The 19,002-nt window shown below is 42.2% G+C and overlaps 1 protein-coding gene across 7 annotated transcripts in view; it reads left to right on the forward strand.

The window, feature by feature from the left end:
* slc37a1 (solute carrier family 37 member 1) overlaps nucleotides 1–19,002 on the forward strand; it is a 117,374-nt gene that overhangs the window by 21,579 nt on the left and 76,793 nt on the right. For all 7 annotated transcript variants that reach the window (XR_005945898.1, XR_005945897.1, XM_041211968.1 and 4 more), the window contains 3 exons: nucleotides 5,619–5,700; nucleotides 14,713–14,842; nucleotides 18,754–18,832. Coding sequence is in view for 5 of the 7 variants with exons in the window: in XM_041211968.1 (XP_041067902.1) it covers nucleotides 5,619–5,700; nucleotides 14,713–14,842; nucleotides 18,754–18,832 (291 nt within the window). In the remaining 2 variants the exon portion in view is untranslated. The remainder of the gene's footprint in view (nucleotides 1–5,618; nucleotides 5,701–14,712; nucleotides 14,843–18,753; nucleotides 18,833–19,002) is intronic.

Here is a 19,002-nt window from a genome sequence, read left to right on the forward strand (position 1 = left end):
AATTCTTAATTCCATATGAATCCCACCCATGCACAGGATGGCTGCTGTTGGAAATGGAACCAGCGTGAAGATGGATGTTATTTTAAAAAATATTTCTGGGAATATGGTGGTATTCTGTAAAGAAGGATGGGTGTGTGTGCGGTGCATATGATTGCATGTGTGTGGTGTGTGCCCATGGGTAATTAAACTGGGGAAGGTGAGTGAAGACAGCTTATCTATAGGAACTGAGCGATGAAAGGTAAAGGAACTAGATGCATGCATTTGTCATGAGAGGCTATGGTGAGGTTGGAATTATAAATAAGTTGGGTTTTAAAATTTTCATTCGGTGATAGGTAAGGAGTTGACTTTTCAGCTGCTAAATTTCAAAGGGAGTTTAAGGGACTTTTACAACTTAAAAAGTTTCATAAATAAACAAGTGAAGTGAACAAGTTATTAAATTTTATTTGACCCGAAAGTGGAGACAACAGGAAAAGATTAACGATTTTTATATTTTGGAAAAGTTGAGTTCAAAGAGGTGCTTAGGACAATGGAGTCTAGGATGAAAGGGAAAAAAGATATTTAAGGGAGATGTGTTGGCTGTGTGTGTGTGTGTGTGTGTGTGTGTGTGTGTGTGTGTGTGTGTGTGTGTGTGTGTGTGTGTGTGTGTGGGGGGGGGGGGGGGGGGCGGTGGGTGGAGATGTCCTGCGACCAGTTCTGTGCTGAGAGAAGCTGTGAATTTGAAGCAGCTGTCCGGTTTCAAGCCAGAAAAGTCTTTGTTTTTAGAAAAGTCAGTTTCTGAACTTCCTTCAGATTCTCACAGCAGAGTGGAAGAGAGCGAGAAGTCATGTGGTATATTTTAATAAAGCAGTAGCAATTTTTGCCTTGGGTAATGTTACTTGATTTTTATGGTTAAAAATCTATAAAGGATCTGTTGCCAAGTAGTTTATTTGTGTATTCTGACCATGTGGGTATTTTCTGGGCAATGTTTTGTAAGACTGTTTCAGCTGTGTAATTTTAATCTTGTGTTCAAATTTTTTTTCCTCCTTGCTAAAAATCTTTTAATTTTAAAATCTTAAAAGTGTCACTGGGATCCTATGCTTCTGGGGTCAGTACTTTTCCCCTTGTTTTCAAAATGCAAAAAAAAAGGTTATGATCAGTGAGAGAATTTTCCCTCTGGGGTTAGGCTTGCTCAGCATGTAACACCGGCTGTGATTCTAACAATAGTGACATTAGTGCAGTGAGGGGTGTGTTTCTGCAAAGGTAATGAGACATGTTTCTGGGGCTGTGGAGGGAATTTTACTCTGCACCTGATCATAGAATCATTAACACAAAAAGGCCATTTGGCCCATCATGTCAGTTCTGGTGCTTCTAAGGAGCAATTCACATACTGCCATTCCCTGAGCTGTGCTTTCTCCACCTTCCTGCATGTTCCTCCTTTCAGATATTTAGAAAATGTGGAAAAATTTACAGCACTGAAGGAGACCACTCTGCCCATCATGTTTACACCGGCCGATAAACAATTTCCCCCAGCCTAATCCCATTTTCCAGCACTTGACCCATAGCTCTGCAGGTTCCAGCACTTGAGGTGCATATCCAGACACCTTTTCTGCCTCTACTCCCCTTTCAGGCAGTGAGTTCCAGACTCCTACCACACTGGGTGAATACATTTATCTTCATTTCCCTTCTAATCCTTACAGCTGTCACTTTAAATCTATGCCCCCTAGTCACTGACCTCTCTGCTCATGGAAACAGCCTTTCCATCTACTCTATCCAGGCCCCTCACAATTTTGTGCATCTCAATTAAGTCTCCTCTCAGCTTCCTCTGTTCCATGGAGAACAGCCCCAGCCAATCCAATCTTTCCTTGTAGCTGCAATTTTCCAATCCTGGCAACATCCTCATAAATCTCCTCTGCACCTTCTCTAATGCAATTACATCCTTTCTGTAATGTGGTGACTGGAACTGCACTCAGTACTCAAGTTGTGGCCTAACTAATGTTTTATATAGTTCCAGCAAAACCTTTCTGCTTTTACATCCTGTACCTCGGCCAATGTGCGAAAGGATTCCATATGCCTTTTTAACCATCTTTTGACCTGTTTTGCTACCTTCAGGGACCTATGTACATTCACCCCAAGGTCCCCCACTTCCTCCACACTTAGCATCCTCCCATTTATTGTGTAATCCTTTGCCTTGTTAGACCTCCCCAAATGTGACCTCACCTCACATTTTTCTGGGTCAAATTCCATTTGCCACTTTTCTGTCCACCTGACCAGTCCACTGATATCTTTCTTCAGTCTACAGCAGCCCTCCTCCCTCTCAACCACACGGCCAATTTTCATGTCATCTGCAAACTTCTTGATTATTCCCCCTACGTTTATGTTCAAATCATTAATATATACCAGAAAAAGCAGGAGGCCTAGTACTGAGCCCGGCGGAACCCCACTGGAAACAACTTTCCGGTCACAAAAACACCCATCAATATTTACCCTTTGTTCCCTGACACTGAGCCAATTTTGTATCCAGCTTGTTACATTCTCATGGATCCCATGGGGTTTTTTTTTATCCAGTCTGCCATGTGGGAACTTATCAAAAGCCTTACTAAAATCCATGTAGACCACATCAACTACCCTACCCTCATCAATCCTCCTTGTTACCTCCTCAAAAAAATTCAATCAAATTAGTCAGACATGTTCTTCCCTTAAGTCCTTTCTGACTGTCCTTGATTACTCTGTGTCTTTTTAGGTAACAGTTTATTCTGTTCCTCAGAATTGATTCTGATAATTTGCCCACTACCAAGGTCAGACTGACTGGCCTGTAATTATCCGGTCTATCCCTCGCTCCCTTTTTAAACAAAGGTACATTTTCAGATGTCCAATCCTTCGGCACCACACCTGTATCCAGTGAGGTTTGGAAAATGATGGTCAGAGCATCTGCTATTTCCTCCCTGGCTTCTTTGTACAGCCTGGGGTACATTTCATCCAGCATGATTTATCTACTTTCAAGGATGCTAATCCCATTGACACTTCCTCTCTCCTTGCATTTATCACATCCGATACTTCATGTTCCTCCTCCTTAACTATAATGTCTGCATTGTCCCCCTCTTTTGTGAAGACCAATGCAAAGTATTCATTAAGAACCAAACCCACATCCTCCGCCTCCACACTCAGGTTACCTTTTTGGCCTTTTATAGGCTCTATTCTGACCTGGGAGTATTTTGTGTTGACATTGAGTCCCTGAAATGAGAAGAGCTCCATTCAGCACCACTAACATCCTTTAGCTCAAAGAGAACAAATGTTTTGCAGGAATTTGGAAAAGTCAGCAAATCTTTCTTTGCTAAGTCATTTGCCTTGATGCCATTGATTGGGATGGCCCTGTGAATCCCAAGGGGTCTCTGATGTTTGTTATTACTTATTCATTCATATGATATGGCTAGGCCAGCATTTATTACCCATCCCTAATAGCCCTTGAGAAGGTGGTGGTGAGCTACCTTCTTGAACCGCTGCAGTCTGTGTGGTATAGGTACACCCACAGTGCTGTTAGGAAGAGAGTTCCAGGGTTTTGACCCAGTGACAGTGAAGGAACGATGATATATTTCCAAGTCAGGATGGTGTGTGTCTTGGAGGGGAACTTCCAGATGGTGGCATTCCCATCTAGCAGCTGCCCTTGTCCTTCTAGATGGTAGTGGTTGTGGGTTTGGAAGGTGCTGTTGAAGGAGCCTTGGTGAATTCCTGCAGTGCATCTTGTAGATGCACTGCTGCTACTGTGCATCGGTGGTGGGAGTGAATATTTGTGGAAGAGGTGTGCATCAAGTGGGCTGCTCTTTCCTGGATGGTGTCAAGCTTCTTGAGTGTTGTTGGAGCTGCACTCATCCAGGCAAGGGAGGAGTATTCCCTCACACTTTTGACTTGTGCCTTGTAGATGGTGGACAGGCTTTGGGGAGTCAGGAGTTGAGTTACTCGCCACAGAATTCCCAGCCTTTGATCTGCTCTTGTAGCCACGGTATTTATATGGCTAGTCCAGTTCAGTTTCTGGTCAGTGTAACTCCCAGGATGTTGGTGGTGGGGGATTCAGTGATGGTAATGCCATTGAATGTCAAGGGGAGATGGTTCGATTCTCTCTTTGGAGTTAGTCACTGCCTGGTCCCTTGTGTGGCGCAATTAACATAAGAGTTGCTATAAATAAATTGTGCATTGCTCTGTCAGCTGTTTGGTTTTCCATTGCTATCTGGCTTTCAGTTTGTGATGTATATCTCTTCGTGTGTTCACACTCTGTCCCTGATGTATACAGCTCCATGTTTAAACACCCCTGTCAGTGCATAACACTCTTTGTTCACACTTGCCATCAGTGTGTTACCTTCCACCACTGATGATAGCGTCTTGTATTTGTTTAGACTTCTAATGTAATAAACTTCACTTCACAAGGACATTTAAAACAAAATTTGACACTGAGCCACACAAGGAGATAATAGGATAAAGGCCCTTGTCCTTCTAAATGGTAGTGGTTGTGGGTTTGGAAGGTGCTGTTGGTCAGCTTGGTCAGAGAGCTATGTTTTAAGGAGCGTCTTAAAGGAGGAGACTGAGGTAGAGAGACAGAGAGGTGTATGGAGGAAATTTCAGAGCCCAGTGATGTGTGATGCTCCATGTGTACAGTCTCCATCCAGATTTTGTAGCTTAGTTTCTCCTCCATGTCACCTGTCTCCCCCTCCACTCCGCCCCCAGCCCCCATATCAGTTCATCCATGCCTTTGTTTCCTCTCGACTTGGTTATTGCAGTGCTCTCCTGGTTGGCCTCCCACCTTGTACTTGCCATAGACCTGAGCTTATCCAAGATTCTGCTGTCTATATCCTAACTCTCACCAAGTCCTATTTGTCCATCACTCCTCTGCCTGATGATCTACATTGGCTCCCAATCTGGATTGTAAAATTCTCATCCTTGCTTTCAAATCCCTCACTATCTTTGTGATCTCCTGCAGTTCTTTGAGATCTCTGTGCTCTTCCAATTTTGGCCTCGTGCAGATCCCTGATTTTGATTGTTTGCCATACATAGACCAAGGTCTGAAATACCCTCCTTGAATCTCTCTGTGCCTCTTTTCTGTTTTATCTTTTAAGATGCTTCTTCAAACATACCTCTTTAACCAAGCTTTTGGTGACCTGTCCTAATATCTCAATATGTAACTTGATGCCAGGTTTTGATTATTATGCTCCTGTGAAACACCTTGGGATCTTTTACTACATTAACATTTCTGTGGAAAGGTAAATTGTTATCCTTTTCAGGAATGTGTTATGTTTGTACACACTGAGGTGCAGTGTTATACTGCATACTGTCTGTCGTTGATGTGTGATCCCCTATCGTACACACTTGCTGCCACCTAATGGAAAGGAGGACATGTTAGGAACAATGCATATTGCTGAAAAGAGAGACATGTTGCCAGAGCTTTTCATTTTACATTCATCAGGACAAACTCAAGAATATCAAAGTTCAAAAGCAACAGCAATTTATAAGGCATGAGAAAAAGGGTGCTGATTGGTTGGCAGGTTGACTCTGATTGGTCAAGACATTGCCATGATAACTGCACCAGGGAGCCATTGTCCTCCATGCTTTTGTTTAATACAATTTACAAACTCCAGAACTTGTTTTTTCAGCTACAGAACGTTTATGCTGATCCTGACCTTCTTGCTGTACACAGCTTATCATCTGTCTCGGAAACCAATCAGCATTGTCAAGGTGAGAACCCGCTTTATTGTCAAGTGGAATAAAATTGCATTATTTTTCCAAAAATGTTGTGAAATTGGGACCCGTCAGTAAACTTAGAAAATCAAGGTAAGTACAGTATTTAATGAAATAATGTGTTAGTTTAGATATAAAGAATTGGATTGCTGTTTTCAGGCTTCAAAGCCCTGAACTTTTGAAACAACGGCTGAGAGGGGATGGTGCATTTTGAAGCCCGCCCAGCTTGTAATGAAGGCACCGCAACGGAACAAGCTGCCGAAGGAAATAGCCACAGCCCCATCACCAAATCTTCAAAACCCATTTTTACATTATTTCCATTGATACATTTTCATTAACAGGACTACCATTTTGGCAGGTCATGCCTGGTTTAGCTAGCACTACCCTTATAAACGTTGATGGAAAAGCAGTATGATATGGCAGGTTGTAATTGCCGGGCTAACCAAATCCCAAGGGAAACCTGATCTACTTAGCTAGATTCACAAATAAACATCCTTTTCCAGGCAACAGTCCCTATAGACTCTTAGTCTACAAAAAATCCAGTAATATTACTGCAAGGCAACCCACTGTTGCTATGGGGGAGGTATCTCACAGGGCTTCTCTCTCTCTCTCACTCGACAATGGAAATACAAGGCATTGTAACAAAATCTTGCTTTGTGGAACAAACGAAACACCCCTCTGGGGTGGCTAGAGGCTGATTACTTAACAGGTTTGTCCTCGCACGGCACACTTTTCAAGATCTCATGGCCACACCCCTCTTACAGCTTTCAACCTTTCCTTAAATATTTTTTTTCTCTTTCACCTTTAAACCCATTGTTCCTAACTTTCTTTGGAAGTTACCTTTCCCAGAATATAAAAATCTTTTGTGTTGTCAATATGGCCACTACTTTCAGGAAACATAAACTAAATAACTTTGCTTTATTCATTTATGATTTTTGCCAGTTGTAAAACTTCCCTTTATCTCTCTTTAAAATTCAACAGCTAAAAATTCAATTCCTTATTTATTTCCTAATGCAAATTCCTATTTGTTCCATATCTACTAGTATCTCATCTTAGCTCATTCATCTTTACTTCAAAAATACCTGCTTTTACACCTATCCCTGTGATGATTTAAACCTTGCAGTCTGACTGTCTTTAGTTTAATTAAATTAGTCACATACACACAGCCACCACAAGCCTGCTTCACAGTAACGCACAATAATATTGGTTAAAAAATGATATTTTCCTTTACAATATGGACATTAGTCTGTGATGCTGACACAGCTAAAGCGAAAGAACCTGCACTATCATGTCATCCATGTCTGAAGGTTATTGCTATATCATTGTTATATCTGTTCTCAGAACTTTGCAATTAGAACCAAGAATCAGCGTGTTTCAGAGAAACATGGAGCAATATGGAATATTCATAGCGGTGGGTGGAAAGCAGATTGGTTTCCATTGCCAATATGCCGTAGCTTGAATAGAGTAAAGCTTTCAAGCTTGATATTCTGTTGTCAGTTGTTGTGTTTACAATGCTCCTTTTAACCCTCAACTGCAAGCATGGAGTACAGTGCTGAACTTCATGCCGGCATTTTTAAAAATGTATTCTTCCACGGGATGTGGGCGTTGCTGACCAGTCCAGAATTTATTGCTCATCCCTAATTGCCCCCGAGAAGGTGGTGGTGAACTGCTGCAGTCCATGTGGTGTAGGTACATCCACAGTGCTGTTGGGGAGGGAGTTTCAGGATTTTGACCCAGTGACAGTGAAGGAATGGCGATATATTTCCAAGTCAGGATGGTGAGTGACTTGGAGGGGAACTTCCAGGTGGTGCTGTTCCTATGTATCTGCTGCCCTTGTCCATCTAGGTGGTAAAGGTCGTGGATTTGGAAGGTGCTGTCACCAGAAAAAGCTGAAGCAAATAAAATAAAGTTCTGGAAAATCTCAGCAGGTCAGGCAACATCTGTGGAGTGTTCTGGCACAGCTGATGGTAAACGCTGAGCTGCTCAAATCTAAGGGAAACTTGAAACAACTGCCACAACTTGTTTTGCAATTTGTACAAATTTCGAGGTGTGTGCCTTGAATTCAGTAGTAATAAGACCACAAATTCTTATAGGTTTTTTACAAAACTAAATTAAACCTTTGTTAATAGAATACATTATTTTAAATACATAGATCTATAAATTACTACTATGATAACTTCTAAATCCCCAATTAATCTAACTCCCAGTTATACTTTTGCTGAGGCATCAGTGAGAGAGATACAGATTTTAAAAGACCCAAAGAAACGTGATATCCTGAACAATCTAATTCAAAGTGAGTTTCCTTAACTTCAGTTCTTTGTAAAGAGCAGCTTGAGGCTTTGATGCTGGAGGCTTTTCACACTTGTTAGACCTTAAAATGCCTACCTTTACATACAGTCTTCGCTCCTTTATACATATTTTCCCCTTTGAATGCAAATTCCCATTGTTTCACTATGTCTTTGGACTTTATCTTCCTGATAATAAAAATCTCTCATAGTACCAATTTTACTAGTATCTATGGGAAAAATAAACATGCTGTTTGTTACTTTTCCTGGCTGGATGACACATTGCGCCTCTCCTTTGAAATCAATCTAGCCTGGTTTATTTAAAAATGCAAATGTTCCCTTTACCTCTGTTTACCTACATAACATTTCAAACCAGCTGCTTTTAATTCAAGTAAGCAACATGCAGACATAGACCCATAGGTACAGACTGTACTGTTATTCTACTTTACAATAAATTCCAATAATATTGAGAATCGCTATATCTTCCTGACAGGGGAGAGAAACAGAGTTAATGTTTCGAGGGCAATATGACTGATCTTCAGAAGTTGAAACAAAATTTGATTAAATTGCAAAAGCAAAATACTACAGATGCTGGAAAACTGAACTAAAAATATAAAATGCTGGAAATACTCAGCAGGTCAGGCAGTATCTGTGGAGAGAATCCGAATTAGTGTTTCATGTTGATGATGACTCTTCATCAGAACTGATATAGTCATCAGGCCTCACAAATGTGATTGAATGTTTTGAGGAGGTGACCAGGTGTGTAGATGAGGGTAGTGTAGTTGATGTGGTTTATATGGATTTCAGCAAAGCCTTTGACAAGGTCCCACATGGGAGACTTATAAAGAAGGCAAATGCACATGGGATACAGGGTAATTTGATAAGGTGGACTCAAAATTGGCTTAGTTTTAGGAGACAGAGGGTGATGACAGAAGGATGCTTTAATGACTGGAAGCCAGTGTCCAGTGTCCAATGGCGTACCACAGGGATCTGTGCTTGATCCCATATTATTTGTCATTTATATAAACGACATAGATGACTATGTGGGGGGTAGGATTAGTAAGTTTGCGGATGACACAAAGATTGGCCGGGTGGTTAACAGTGAGGTTAAGTGTCTTGGGCTACAGGAAGATATAGACGGGATGGTCAAATGGGCAGATAAGTGGCAGATGGAATTTAACCCTGAAAAGTGTGAGGTGATACACTTTGGAAGGAGTAATTTGACAAGGAAGTATTCAATGAACGGCATGACACTAGGAAGTTCTGAGGAACAAAGGGACCTTGGCGCGTGTGTCCATAGATCTCTGAAGGCAGAGGGGCATGTTAGTGGGGTGGTGAAAAAGGCATATGGGACACTTGCCTTTATCAATCGAGGCATAGATTACAAAAGTAGAGAGGTCATGTTGGAGTTGTATAGAACCTTGGTGAGGCCACAGCTGGAGTACTGTGTGCAGTTCTGGTCACCACATTATAGGAAGGATGTGATTGCACTGGAGTGGGTGCAGAGGAGATTCACCAGGATGTTGCCTGGGATGAAACATTTAAGTTATGAAGAGAGGTTGGATAGACTTAGGTTGTTTTTGCTGGAGCAGAGAAGACTGAGGGGCAACCTGATTGAGGTGTACAAGATTATGAGGGGTATGGTCAGAGTGGATAGGGAGCAGCTGTTAGTTGAAGGGTCAGTCACGAGGGGACATAAGTTCAAGGTGAGGGGCAGGAGGTTTGGAGGGATGTGAGGAAAAACTTTTTTACCCAGAGGGTGGTGACGGTCTGGAATGCACTGCCTGGGAGGGTGGTGGAGGTGGGTTGCTTCACATCCTTTAAAAAGTACCTGGATGAGCACTTGGCACATAATACCATTCAAGGCTATGGGCCAAGTGCTGGTAAATGGGATTAGGTAGGTAGGTCAGGTGTTTCTCACGGGTTGGTGCATACTTGATGGGCTGAAGGGCCTCTTCTGCACTCTGATTCTGTGATTCAGTGCATCTTGTCGATGGTACACACTGCTGCCTCTGTGCGTCTGTAGTGGAGAAAGTGAATGTTTGTGATTATGGTGTCAATCAAGCGGGGCTGCTTTGTCCTGGACAGTGTCAAGCTTCTTGAGTGTTGTTGAAACTGCAATCTCCAGGTAAATGGAGAGTATTCCATCGCACTCCTGACTTGTGCCTTGTAGATGGTGGACAGGCTTTGTGGAGTCATTAGGTGAGTTACTTACTGCAGGATTCCTAGCCTCTGACCTGCTCTTGTAGCCACCATGTTTATATGGCTAGTCCAGTTAAGTTTCTGGTCAATGGTAACCCCCCAGAATGTTGATAGTGGGGGATTCAATGATTGTGATACTATTGAATGTCAAGGGGCGATAGTTCGATTCTCTCTTGTTGGAGATGGTCATTGCCTGGCACTTGTGTAGCGCAAATGTTACTTGCCACTTGTCAGCCCAAACCTGGATATTGTCCAGGTCTTGCTGCATTTGGACATGGACTGCTTCAGCATCTAAGGAGTCACAAATGGTGCTGAACATTGTGCGATCATCAGTGAACACCCCCACTTCTGTCCTTATGATGGAAGGGAGGTCATTGATGAAGTAGCTGAGATGACTGACCTCCAACAACCACAACCATTTTCCTTTGTGCTAGTGGAGAGCTTTCCCCCTGATTCCCATTGACTCCAGTTTTGCTAGGGCCCCTTGATGTCACACTCGGTCAAATGCTGCCTTGATGTCAAGGGCAGTCACTCTCTCCTCACCTCTGGAGTTCAGCTCTTTTGTCCATGTTTGAACCAAGGCTATAACGAGGTCAGGAGTTGAGTGGCCCTGGCAGAATCCAAACTGGGCGCCAGTGAGCAGGTTATTGCTAAGCAAGTGCCCTTTGATAGCACTGTTGATGACCCCTTCCATCACTTCCCTGATAATTGGCCAGTTTGGATTTGTTCTTAGCTCCTACCCATTAGTTTCTGTTCCTATCCTTTTTCCCCAACAAATCCCCTCATGGTCTACCTTTGTGGAAAAAGCCAGTTTCTTAAGCCTTTCTTATTGCTGAGAGCAGTAAGATTTGGTATCCACTCCTGTTGCCCTCCCTTTGGACTTTCTCCAGGGCCTTGATATTCCCACTGTGTGAGGGGACCAAAACTGGACAGAGATTTTGGATGTTGTTGTGCTGAGGCATTCTACAAACTAAGCTTCATATTGAAAATCTCAGCACCCTATCCAGCCTACTTCTGACCTTCATTGCATCACCTCAAAGGCAAGTACATATTTCCTTGGGTAAGCAGACCAACGCTATACACGGCACTCCAAAAGTGGTCTCACCAAAGCCCCCTCCAATTTCTCTATTGCCTCTTACTTTCCTGACATTGACAGAATCCTCTTCTTTAATGAAGTAGCAAAGTACTTTGCCTCTGTAATGCCCTCTGCAATCACAGGAAGAATTTCTTTTTAGTTCCTAATTGGCCCACTGTTCCCTCGACTACCCTTTGACTAATTATAATAAGACTTTTGGATTCCCTTTTTTGTTAGCTACTAATCTGTTTTTGTGCACTCTCCGCAAATCAACAATGCGCAAGTGTACAGAGCAGTTGTTGTCACCACGCTCCCATACCGCAGTGAGACCTGGACTGTGTATCAGTGACACACACACTGCTAGAGAAATTCCATCAGCAATGCCTCCACCACATCCTCTGGATTCAATGGGAGGACAGTCAAACAAACGCCAGTGTCCTTCTTGAAGTCAGCTCCACAAGCATTCCGGCAAAACTCCTGCAAAATCAACTTTGATGGACTGGACACTGTCCGACTGGTCAAAAACCACCACCACCACTACCAGGTCCTGTTTTCCCAACTCCCAAATGGCCAGCCTTCCGGGGAAGACAAAGAAAATGCTTCAAAGACACTCTGAAGCTCTCCTTGAAGTGTGGCAGCGTTGACATTAATGATTGGGAGGATCCTTCTACCCATCGTTCAGAATGGTGACAACTTGTCCATCAGGCTGCATCACACTTTGTATCACAACATCTTCATGATGAGGCAGAGCAGCAGCAGAGAGGGAAAGAGAAGGAAGCAAATCCTACACTCCAGATCCCACTACCTCGTGGGACATCCTGCCCCATGTACCCAAAGACCTGTGGGTCGAGAATCGGCCTCTTCAGTCACGTGAAGACCCATGGCAGAAACTGGCGACCCTGAGGGCAGCTGCTGATGACAACGCTCTCTGCCCCATTTATTTCCTTTTGCAGTTCTCTGCTGTACTTAATGTATTCAGCTTAATTCTTTATTGACTGCAGCATTTATCATAGCCTCTTTTTCCTGTTTCTTTTTTATCTTTGATATCTTTAGTAATCTAGGGAGTTCTAGCTTTAGATGTCTTCTGGAATGTGTCTAGTCTCTAGCTAAACTATCTTTTTTTAATATATTCATTCATGGGATGTGGGCATCGCTGCCTGGGCTTGTATTTATTGCCCATCCCTAATTACCCTCTTTAAAGACCTCCCATTGTTGAATTGTTTATTTACCTGACAAATATATAACATTGAGGCACTGGGATTTGACCAGGGACCTCTTGATCCGCAGCCAAATACTCTACCACTGAGCTGTCCTCCAGCACTTCTGTTACAAGAGCACATGCACATGAGATATGAAGATGGTGGACACTGACAGCTGGGAGACAATTGCTTACCACTGTGTCTTCTGGCGGCTGACTGTTTGGAAGGATATTGGATGAGACGAGCAGGAACAAGAAGATCAGCTGGCCAATAAGAGGGCCCAGAGAAAGCAGAGGTCTGTGAATCGTGCACCTCCTCAGCCACTGTTGCCTTCTGCAGCTGCCATCCCAGACTGGGCCTCCTGACACACAGCAAGCGATGCTTAATACAGAGCTGACCATCACAGACCAAGCCATCATCTTACAAGACAGAAGGCTGCCAATGAGGACGTGATGATCTTTGATTCCAATGGGGCTGAAATTAGCCTCCTTCAGTTGATTATTTCCATGCGAATGGAGCCAGGATGGCGAGGTGGTTGTTCTATTGAAAGGCCTAAAAGTTGTGTCTTGTATCAGTGGAATCGAACAGAGATATTTGAAAGACAGTTACCTCATCTAACCCTATTAGCACATCCTTCTATTTCTTTCTCCAGCATGTGTTTCCCTAGATTCTCCTTAAATATATGTTATTTGCCCCAACCATTCCACGTGGTAGTGAGTTTCATATTCTAACCACTCTCTGGATAAAGCTGTTTCTCCTAAATGCTTTATTGGATTTATTAGTGAATATACTATATTTATTGCCCATGGTTTTTTATTCCTCATAAGTTATAACGTCGTCTCTACACTTATCCTATCAAACCGTTTCATAATTTTAAAGACTTATTTCACATCACTTCTCAGATTTCTTGTTTCTTAAGAAACGCCTCATCAGTCTTTCCAGGTAGTTCTCACCTTTCAATTCACATCTGTCAATCTTTTTTACACCTTCTCTGATGCTTCTATAACCTCCCTTGTATTATGGAATCAGAACTGTACATTGTATTCCAAGTGTGATTTATCCAAGATTCTATATAAGTTTAGCTTAACTCCTTTAGGCTTTAACTCTGCTCCTGCAGAAATGATCCTCGTGATTTGTTTAAAGCAAAATGCTGCAGATGCTGGAAATCTGAAATGAGAACAGAAAATGCTGGAAAAACTCAGCAGGTCTGACAGCATCTGTAAGAGAGAGAAACAGAGCTAACGTTTCAAGTCCGTATGACTCTTCAGAGCTAAAGAGAAGTAGAAATGTCATGGATTTGATATTGTTTGGTGGGGGAGGGGGTTGGAGCAGCTGAAGCTGGATAGAGGGTCAGGGATAGGTGAAGGCTAAGAGGAGATTGACAAAGATGTCATGACAAAAGGACAAAGTGGGTGTTAATGGTGGTGGGAAAGGCTAAAGGAGGTGCTGATAGTGGTATTAAGGTAAGAAAGCAAAATGTGTTAATAGCAGGACCAGGGTAAGCACTCTGTGAAAGCACAGCATGGAACATGGTGATTTTTTGATTTTTTCCCTGGCTTTTTAATTTGCATGGCTCCTTTTAGCCTGTGAATCTGTACACCATGATCCCATTGTATTTAGACTCTTATTTTCCAGGGGGTATGTGTGTGACCTCGTTATTCCCCTAACCAAAATGCACCACCTCACATTTCTCAATATTGAAATTAATTTATCAATTGCATGCCCATTCTGTACGTTTGTTACTGTTGCCTTGTAACTCTTTCGAGTACAAACACGTTTCCATCTGTTCCCATTCAGATGAAGTTACATTGTTTCATAGTTTGCCATTGTGAGATTTGAACTCTTGATCTTGGGGTTACAAGCCCAGTACCATAACCACTTTTGTCGCCCTTCACTTCAGTATTAACGGTACCTCCACCTCCAACACGTTTATTTGTAACTCTTGTTATTTTAAAGACATCAGCTCTGATTAGATTTAACCATTAGCAGAATAGATCTCAATCACTTCTCCCTGCCGAAGCTCTATGATTTTCCCAGGCGATGTATGTAATTCTTTCTCTCAGTGGGTGGAATATTACCTCACATTTACGGAACCCAGGAAGGTGTAATGCTGAACTGTAACAGAACCATTAACTGTAGTGCCAGGTAACAGGAAGAATTGAACTATCGTCTTTACTGCAGTAGTATTAATCCTCAGTGCAGTGCGCTCTGGCTGACTGGCTGTAGACTGATGTGTATTTCTTTACAGAGTGCACTGCACATGAACTGTTCGCTGACCAATGAAATTGAATTATACAGCTACAAGGAGCATTTGATTCAGGCTAAACTCCTCAGCAAAGCCTTCTCTAATGACACCTGGTGCAGCTGGGAGCCATTTGGTGAGTAATTACATTGGGATCAGGAGGTGCATTGTGTCATAAAAAACATGACCTAATGAGAGTCAGGTGGGTGTGTGGGGCGGGAGCAGAGGAACCTGGGATAGGTTCACAGAACATGAAAGGCAGATCTCAGCTTGGTAAAACTGTTAATATAAAAAGCGATTGAAATTCTAGGTTTGTTCAAAGAAATATTGAATATAAATACCAAGGGTAATAACAACCCTATATAAACCTTTATTATGATCTCAGCAGCAGTGCCGTGAGTATTGGGGTTTACACTTCAGGAAAATTTGAGGATTTAAAGAAGGTACAGTGCAGGTTCACTGGGATACTGTCTGGAAAGAGGAAATACAAATACAAAGAAAATCTTATTAATTTTCTTTTTAAACAAACAATGCAGATTGCAAGCTGATATGACAAATGTTTAAAATTATGAAAGGATGGGACAGAGAAGATAGAAGCAAATAGTTCTCAGTAATTCAGGGGTCAAAACAAGGGGCCAGAGACACAAGATTAAACGTAAGAGATTTAGAATAGAGTGCAGGAGAAATTCTTCACACTGAGAGTCATGAGGCTGTGGAATTTACTTCAAGGGTTTGAGACTGAGACAGAAAATGTTAACATTGGAGAATAGATTGGCTCGGTGGATGTAAGTGAAGATGATGAAGTGAGATTGGATTAAGCTGGGTAAATCTGGTTGGATCAGCCTGTTTGTGAGGAGGGGAACTGTCAACATAGACTGGTTAGGCCGAACTTTCTAATATCTGACTATCCATTTTTATGTGTGAATCTGAACAGTGAGTTTCAGTCTCTTTAACTGAGAGGGGGCCAGAGAGGGAGGACAGGAAAATGGAGAGCCATCATAAGCACCCCTTCCCAGACCTATGCATCCACTCACTTTCCAACTGCAGTCACGGGCTTAGGACCCAGAACAGGAAGTCAAAGTGACTTTTCTTTTCCCCTTCTCCTCCCTCATCTCCAATCTCCACCCCAAAACCAAGGGCACCTAGGCCAGTTGTCTCTGCACTGGTTGCCCATTGCCAGAGGCCTATTGTGTTTATATGGCTCTATGTCAGACCTGATAGTATGTTTACCTGCTTAAGCACTGCGAGCTGCAGCATTTAAGGCTGAACTGTCTACTGTGGTCCAAACACGGCTGCATTTATGTCAGTCGCAAACTAATTTTAAAGGGCCCAAGATTAATTCAGCCTCCTGATTGCAGGTATCTCTCTCTTTAAAGAATCACTGTAGTTTTAGTATTTTCTTATTTTCTCAATTAGTAAATTGAACTAATAGAATAGAATTTGTAAACTAAATTTATTTAAATTAACTATAAATGTTTTTTTTATTTATTCATGGGTTGTGGGTGCCTCTGGCTGTGCCAGCATTTATTGCCCATCCCTAATTGCTCTTGTTCAGAGGGTATTTGAGAGTCAGTCACATTGCTGTGGGTTTGCAGTCAGGTGTAGGCCAGACCAGGTAAGAACAGCACATTTCCTTCCCTAAAGAACTTTAGTGAACCGGATGGGTTTTTACAATGACAATGGTTTCATAGTTATCATCAGACTTTTAATTCTAGACTTTTTTTTATTGAACTCAAATTCCACTACCTGCCTTGGTGAGATTCGAACCCAGGTCCCCAGAGCATTACAAGTGTATTTTTTTGAAGACAGCAGTTGGGAGAAGACCTGGACTAGAAAGGGTTACACTATTTCCTGAACCATTTGAGTGATTAATCCAGTAGGGAAGTTAGGAGAACTTTCTTTACCCAGGTAGTGGTGAGAATGTGGGATCTGCTGCCACATGGAATAATTAAGGCAAATTGCATAGATGCATTGAGGGAGTGAAGGTAGATAAACACATGTTGGGAAAAACAATAGAGGAATATATAGAGTCACCACAGCCCAGAAGATGACCATTTGGCCCGTTGAGAATTTGCTGATTCACTGTGGAGCAATCCAGTCAGTCCCACCCCCCCTGCCCCATTCCGTTCCTGTTGTCCAGCGAATCTATTTCCAATTTCCTTTTGAAATCATTTATTGTTTCCGCTTCCACTACTCTTGGGGGCAGAGAATTCCAGGCTATTACCACTCGCTGCGTAAAAAGGATTTTCCTGACATTCCCCCTGCATCTCTTGACCAAAACCTGAAATCTGTGTGCCCTAGTCCTTGTATCATCAGCTAGTTGGAAGGGCTTTTCCTTGTCTACCGTATTCATGCCTGTCATAATCTTGTACAACTCTATCAAATCACCCTCGAAACATTAACTCTGTTTCTCTCTCCACAGATGCTGCCAGACTTGCTGAGTTTTCCCAGCATTTTCTGTTCTTGCCTCAATCTCCTTTGCTTCAAGGAGAACGATCCCGGCTTTTTCAACCTAACCTTGTAACTAAAACCCCCTGTCCTGGCAACCCTTATGGTAAATCTCCTCTGCACTTTCTTGAGAATCTTCACACCTTTCCTAAGACCAGAACTAGACAGAGTGCACTGGTAGGGTGAACCTGAGCTTTCTAAAGGTTCAGCATAACTTCCCCACTTTTGTACTTAATGCTTCCAATTATGAAGCCTGAGATCCCATCTGTTTTGCTAACCGGTCTCTCAATATGTCCCGCTGCCTTCAAATATCCATGCATATGCCCTCCCAGGTCCTCCTGTCCCTGCACACTCTTTCAAATTGTGCTATTAACTCGAAATTGCCTCTCATTCCTTCTGTCAAACTGCATCACCTCACACTTCTCTCTATCAAATTCCATCTGCCACTGCTCTGCCCGTTCTGCTAGCTGATCTATGCCCTGTTGCAGGCAACTCATATCATTTTCTCTATTTGCTACTCCTCCCAAGTTTGATATCATCAGCAAATTTTCAAATTTTACTCTAAATTCAAATATCCAGGTCTTATACATACATCAGAAAAGTAGTTGTCCAAGCATTTAAAACTTGGGAATGCCTTCCAGGCTGAAAATGACCATCTATCATGACTCGCTGCTTTCTGTCCTTAAGCCAATCTTTTATCCAGTTAGATACTGACACCCCTATTCCATAAGCCTCAATTTTGTTCACCAACCTTTTATGTGGTATTGATGGGGTTACATGAAGAAAGGCGGGAGGAGGCTTGTCTGGAGCATAGACAATGTTGTGGACCTTCTGGGACTCTGGCTTGTTTCTTTGCTGTAAATACTTTGGTTAAAACCTTCAGTCACCAGATGCTGGACTCTTCTCATTTCCCCACAACCTGCTGGTCTGTTAAATGTAGCTTTCAGCTTTTTATCCTAAGTGAATGCTGATTATTTGCAGGCGCAGAGCTCTTGCACACCCTTTGGCTATAACAGTAACCTGACCTTCAAAGCTTGACATTTAACATTGACAAAAATCTCTTGTTGGGAACCATAGTGAAAAGAATTAGGAAAGGACCACAGATGTTCCACGTCTACTTATCTAACATAAATCTTTGCGAACACAGTGTTGGTTTAAATGAATTTGACTGTAGAACATATTTGAGGTTATAGCTGTTTGACTGGATGATGTTAGGTAGTAAAAACAAAAAAAAAACAAAAAAAAACAAAAACAAACAAAAACAAACAAAAAAAAAAAAAAAAAAAAACAACTCAAGTTCTGTCGCAGGGTCATGAGGACTCGAAACGTCAACTCTTTTCTTCTCCGCCGATGCTGCCAGACCTGCTGAGTTTTTCCAGGTAATTCTTTTTTTGTTTAGGAAGGTAGTAAATGGTTCTGGGGAGTAGAGCCAGTCACTGCTGATACTGTGTTGGGAGCTGGTTGCATGGCCAGTCTCTTGACTAAGGCATCTTGGGAAGGATGGGGAAAAAATATTAAAATAAATTTACAAATGTATTTTATTGCTTTTTTATTGTTTGAATTTCAATTGTTATATCATTTGTTGACATGGAATTGTAGATAAAAGTAATTACAAGCAGCTGCTGGGAGCCCTGGACTACTCGTTCCTGTGTGCCTATGCTATTGGGATGTACTTCAGGTAAGAGCTCAAGAATTTTTTATACAACAGCAAATAAAACAGAATAATGTGGTGTTATGACCTGGCAGATGATGTGTGCCAGGCAGACCAAATCCACAAGGGAAACTTGGTTGTGCTATCGCAATAGTTTTGTAATTTATATTTGTTACGAGATGTGTTCACTGAATTCA

The sequence above is a fragment of the Carcharodon carcharias genome, chromosome 18 (assembly GCF_017639515.1).
Source record: "Carcharodon carcharias isolate sCarCar2 chromosome 18, sCarCar2.pri, whole genome shotgun sequence".
Taxonomy (NCBI): Eukaryota; Metazoa; Chordata; class Chondrichthyes; order Lamniformes; family Lamnidae; genus Carcharodon; species Carcharodon carcharias.